The following is a 5,821-nucleotide window of genomic DNA, read 5'->3' as shown; positions in this document are numbered from 1 at the left end:
TTTATCTTTTGATTACTATTATATGAATATATATTTTTTATATATATATATGTTTAGGGTTATTGAAAATACAAAATATTTTTTTTTTATTTATATTTAAAAAAAAATTCAAATAATTTATTTTGTTTTTTTTTAAAAAAAAGAATGAAAATATAATTATAATTATACAAATGCAAATTTGTTATTATTTTATAATAAATTTAAATTTATATAAATTAAAATAATTTATATATATATTAAATTTAATTAATTAGAAAGAAAAAAAAAATTAAATCATTAAATAAATATAAATAAAAGTTAAAATAAAAATATATATTATTAATATATATTATCATTATTTTATATTATGATTTAATAAGTATTCTATCAAGTTTATAGTGACTTTTATATTCAATTATTTAATAAAAATATCAAATATTTATTTATTTATTTTTTAATATAATTTATAAATTTTTTAAGAAATGTTTTTTATTTATAATTTTAAAATTTTTATTAAAAAAAAATAAATTAAATAATTATATGATTCCAGATAATAAATAAAACATAGATTTCATTTAAAAATATAAAAGTTATTTTTTACAATAACCTCATTTTTTGAAATTTTAGATATTTTACCTAATTTTAATACATTTATCAATAAAAATAATAATAATATCATTAAAATAAATACAATTAAAAACAAATGATACAATTTTTTAACCCTTAAAAATATTAACAATATGTCTGTTTTTAATAAATTTGTTTAATAAAGTTATTAACTCATCAAAAATACCAGAAATTTTAGTCGATATATATAATCTTTTAATGAGTATTGGAGTATTATAGTTATACGCATTAAATTCAGACGGGAATTATTTTTCTTTAATATTATCCGATTTTTTATTTTTCAAATAAATAAATGAGAAATAAAAACAATGGGAATAATTAAAATTAGTTTTTATTATTTTTATAGTTAAAATTATATTAATAATCTAATTATCATTTCTATAATAATATTAAGATATACCATTTATAATCCTATATTTTATTTTATATAGCTAATAATTATTCTATATAATAATTAAAAAAAAAGAAATACAACCTTAAAATTTAAACAATAACCTTAAATTTTATAAGTAAATTTAAAGCAAACAGAATATAAATATATTAGCAAACATTAATTTAAAAAGCCCAAATTTAAAAATAGTAAATAGTAATTAAAATATAAATTCGATATAAATAATAAATAATAAAAAAACGGAAAAAATCATAAAATTCAATTAAAATAAACTGATACTAATCTTATAACTTTTAAAAACCCTAAGTTTAAATCTTAAAAAGCATAACAATAGCATATTTTTACTGATTATTAATTATACGAAAATCTAATCCAGAACATAAACGAAGGCATAATATTAATAAACTAAGACCAGAAAATAATATACAATAACATCAAATCATAATAATATATTGGCTTTTCAGAACCAGAAGACATTCTTCTCTAACTAAAACTATTTCCTTTTAATAAAAATATTTTCAATGATTTATTTGAAATAGACGACAATTATGAAAACACTTAGAACGAAAATCCAGTTTAAACTGAAAATAATATATAAAAAACCAAACAAAATATTAATGAATAAACTACTTCATTATTATCCAAATAAGCTTTTATAGATTAAAGTAAATTTGAAACTAATAAATTTAATAGTAGTAATATTAATAATAAAAGTAAAAGTCTAGACGATGCCATATCTTAATAATTTTCCTATAAAAAAAACCATTCAATATTAAACAATGAAGAAAATAATGCATCTTAAATAAATAATCACAATACATCAATGTTTTTATTTAATTTAAAAAGGGATTTAAACCTATATAAAAATAATATAAATGATTAAATGATAAGTTAATATTTATTAATGGAAAATATAACAAATTTAAGCGAATTATTTCCTATTTTTTTAAATTTTAATTTAAGACAATATTATTTTGCACAAACTTCAGTTGTAATGCAAAGGCCTGGAAAAAATATCGAAAAAAAAAACGCTTATGAAATAAAAGATAATGATTTAATATTTCTAATTAAAATTTAAAAAACTTCTTTTATTTTGTAAATTAAAATAAGCTCATATTCTTACGTTTCTTCGCCTAATTCGTCCGAATAATTACTTCTGATTTAAATGTAGGAAATTTCTTAGCTTTTTCTAAGATTATAAAAAGATAATCTCTATCTTTATAAAAATAAAGTTTTATCTTCTGTATCCCATGAGTTAAGAACGCCACTAAATTGTAGCATAAATTTATTAGAAATGGCTAAATAATTGCCTTATATAGACTCTAATATAAAAGAATAGTGGATTTTACCGTCTCTTTATTCAAATTATTTACTTTTGAACATTATCAATGATATACTAGATATGGCTTAAATGAATATGGGCGACTTATAGCTTTTTTTTAATGAATTCTCTCTGTAAGACTTATGTATAGAATGTTTAAAATTAATAAGTATTCAAGCATCTTTAAAAAATATATCATTGTAATTTAATTATGACGAAAAGCTTCCATCGAAAGTTTATTCTGATTAAAATCGAATTAGATAAGTCCTTTTAAATTTATTAAGCAATTCTTTAAAATTTACAGAAAAAGGCTTTATTTAAATAAATGCTGTCTGTATTTCAAATTAATTCATTTAAATTTAAGTCACGGATAGTGGATGTGGAATCCCAAAAGAGAAACTAGAAAAAATTCTTTTATAATTAAATTCTTTAGAAAATTTAAAGTATTATAATAATGGAAACCTTTGGTCTGGACTTGGCTTATTTATTTCTAATAGATTAGCTTTGGGTTTAGGAGGAATTAATAAAGGCTTAGAAATTGAAAGCGAGGTCAATAAAGGGAGTTAATTTGGTTTTTTTATTTCCAATAGATATTTAAATAAATAAAAAGGCTTAAAGTTTATATAAGGGAATAATTTTGTAAAATGGAAGTCTTTTACTCTTACTTCCCGATAATTTTCTATTAATAGTCCTCTTTAATAAAAATCCATTAATAAAAACTGTGGGTCTAAACATTCTTTTAATAACTCTCAATTTAAAGGTTCTAATAAAGAATAATATGATGAAGAAGATACTTATTATCAATTAAAGTAGCATATAAAAAGAAATTCTATTAAAATGTAAGATAGTGATGGGAAATCATTTCCTTATTTAGAAGAAGAAGATGATGAGGACGATTTTTAAAAAGATGAATCTAATATATAAAATGATTTTTTTGAGAAGAATAAATAAACTCCAAGGTCAAGTAATTTTATTGTTTATTTCAATAATTTAGAAGAATAAAGTAAATAAAATTTACAATAAAATAATGATACCATAAAAGAAGAAAAAAGTGATTAAACAGAAGAAAAAAATGAAGAATAAGAAGAAATATAAGAAAAAGACGAATTAGCTTTATAAGAAATCATTTCTATGGAAGATTTTTAAACATATTGAATAATTAAGAGATGAAATGGAATCAATAAAAAAAAAAATATAAAAGAACGCTTTATTAAATATAACACAAAAAAAAAACAATGTAAATGTTCTAATATACTAATAGTAGATGATAATGATTTTAATTTAAGAGTTTTAGAAATGATGTTGCAATAATATAGTTTTTTTATAGATAAGGCACTTTCAGGAATTAGCGCGATTTCTTTAGTAAAAGAAAAATTTTTTAATAATAATTAAAAATGCTGTAATAAATATAAACTTATTCTTATGGATATTGATATGCCTATTAAAAATGGGCATTAAACTACAAGAGAAATAATTCAGTTTTTTCGTTCGTAAAATCAAGAACCCTCTGTTATTTCAGCTTGTAGTGCTTTTGTCATTGAAACTGAAAAAAAAAAAGCAAAATAAAGTGGAATGAAATACTTTATTACTAAACCTGTTAATATTTAAATGTTAGAATTAGTTTTAAAAAATGTTTTTTTAATATGATTTTTTTTTTTTTTTAAATAAATTTTCATTCTTTTACAGTATAAAAAATAAAATAATGTGTATTTTTATATTCATTAGTTTGTTTATTTAGTATTTGTGACATTTTAAAATTATTATATATCTTATATATAATATATTTTCTACAGATTAATAAATTTATATGTATTTTTTTTTTGCTTTACTACAAGTTCCAAAATATTATTATTTATGAAAATTGCTTTAAGCTCTGTTTTAAAAAATAATATTTTCTTTCTTGTTTATTTATGATATTAGATTAATTATTTTATTTTATTTTAAAAATAAAATATAAAGAAATTTTTAAATAAAAATATATAAATATAATTATAATAAAAATAATTAAATATTATTCTAATATACTATAAAAATCAATATAATTATTTATTTAAAAATGATTTTATTTATTTGATTTATAATCATCAAACATTAATATTTTCTTTACAAATTTACTTTTTTAAATTTAAATTATAATATATTAATAAACTGTTTCTAATATAACTATATTGTTTTAATAAAAAATAAGTAGCAAATTAAATATACATTATCATATATTTTTATATATATAAAAAAATTAATTAACATAATAATAATTACAAATAAATACAAGTAATAAAAAAATTATTAATATATATTAAAACAATATATTTATTTAAATGCAATGAACAGAAAAAAATGATACTATAAAATCTTTTTTATAAATAATAAAACCTAAACACCTTCAAAACCAAATAAAATAAGTTTTTTTAATTTAAATAAATAAATAAGAATAAAATTAAATATGGAAATAAAATAGAAATGTTTATGATAAAATATACTAAAATGCATCGCCCTATTTTCTGATTATTAACAAAGATAAGAAAAACCGCATTATATTTTATATAAAATATTAAAAATCCAAGACTAAAACAATATAATAAATTTAATTTTACATTTTTAAATATTAATCATCAATAAGAAATAAATTTTATTATTAAAATACTAAATAATTTTTTTAATTTTTCTTTAGAAAAAAAAAAAAATCTATAACTAAATATAAATAATATATATTAATAATTATACTTATTTTTATTAAAAAAAAAATAAAATATTAAAAATAAACATAAAAAATATAAAATCGATCAATTTCCATCATATTCCTCCTGTTTGTTCAATAACGACATCTATTTCATCATTATTTTCCATTTTAAGCTATATTTTTATAAAATATAAAAAAAGTATAATAATAATTTTAATAAATACATCTGCTGGTGTATGTGATTCTAAAATTCTGTCTCCATCAAACAAGAATCTCACATTATTTAAATTAACCTATAATTATATTAAAAAGATATTGCAATAATGATATATTTAATACTTGGACTCTTTAGCAATATGCATCCATTAGTTTTTTAAATTATGTGGTTTTTTTAATTTTGAAAAATATTTCTTCTCCATCCTTTTTTTAAAAAAAATAATCTTTTTTTTATAAAAAATAAATATTTACTTATGATTTGACTTTAAGATTTAAATATTCGCTGTTTAGTTATGCCTAATTATTGTTATCAGCCATTTTAATTATATATATATATATCTTTTTATTATTTTTCCTTTTATTTGTATAATTTTTTATTTTATTTTTTTAATAATAATTTATTGTTTTATTTTAATTATAATTTTATATTTGTTTTAATAATTATAATTAATTGAATATTTATTTATTTAAAAGGAAAATAATTTTTTTAATTTCTAAAATATTTGCTAATAAAAAAAAAAAGAAGAAAAGAGTATTTTTTTTTTTTTGATTTTCTTTATAATTCTAGATTACTAAAACTAGATTTATTTTAAATAAAAAATATTAT

At 16.6% G+C, this 5,821-nt stretch overlaps 1 protein-coding gene across 1 annotated transcript, besides 7 other annotated features; it reads right to left on the bottom strand. All coding sequences in view use genetic code 6, as the record gives it.

The window, feature by feature from the left end:
• Nucleotides 1–190: 190 nt before the first annotated feature.
• Nucleotides 191–248: a microsatellite.
• Nucleotides 193–252: a microsatellite.
• A 55-nt stretch (nucleotides 253–307) lies between these two features.
• Nucleotides 308–332: a microsatellite.
• Nucleotides 333–4,286: 3,954 nt separating this feature from the next.
• Nucleotides 4,287–4,340: a microsatellite.
• A 709-nt stretch (nucleotides 4,341–5,049) lies between these two features.
• Nucleotides 5,050–5,088: a microsatellite.
• Nucleotides 5,089–5,111: 23 nt separating this feature from the next.
• IMG5_180340 (small ubiquitin-related modifier i, putative) lies at nucleotides 5,112–5,532 on the bottom strand (the record flags this gene model as incomplete). Its single annotated transcript, XM_004027551.1, has 4 exons — nucleotides 5,112–5,171; nucleotides 5,223–5,291; nucleotides 5,338–5,418; nucleotides 5,467–5,532. The coding sequence occupies 4 exons, from the start codon at nucleotides 5,530–5,532 to the stop codon at nucleotides 5,112–5,114; spliced, it is 276 nt and encodes a 91-aa protein (XP_004027600.1).
• Nucleotides 5,533–5,580: 48 nt separating this feature from the next.
• Nucleotides 5,581–5,645: a microsatellite.
• Nucleotides 5,588–5,656: a microsatellite.
• Nucleotides 5,657–5,821: the final 165 nt, after the last annotated feature.

The sequence above is a fragment of the Ichthyophthirius multifiliis genome, assembly GCF_000220395.1.
Source record: "Ichthyophthirius multifiliis unplaced genomic scaffold scaff_1120509251316, whole genome shotgun sequence".
Taxonomy (NCBI): domain Eukaryota; phylum Ciliophora; class Oligohymenophorea; order Hymenostomatida; genus Ichthyophthirius; species Ichthyophthirius multifiliis.
The sequence above is the reverse complement of the archived record's forward strand: the minus strand, read 5'-3'. Positions and strand labels throughout refer to the sequence as shown.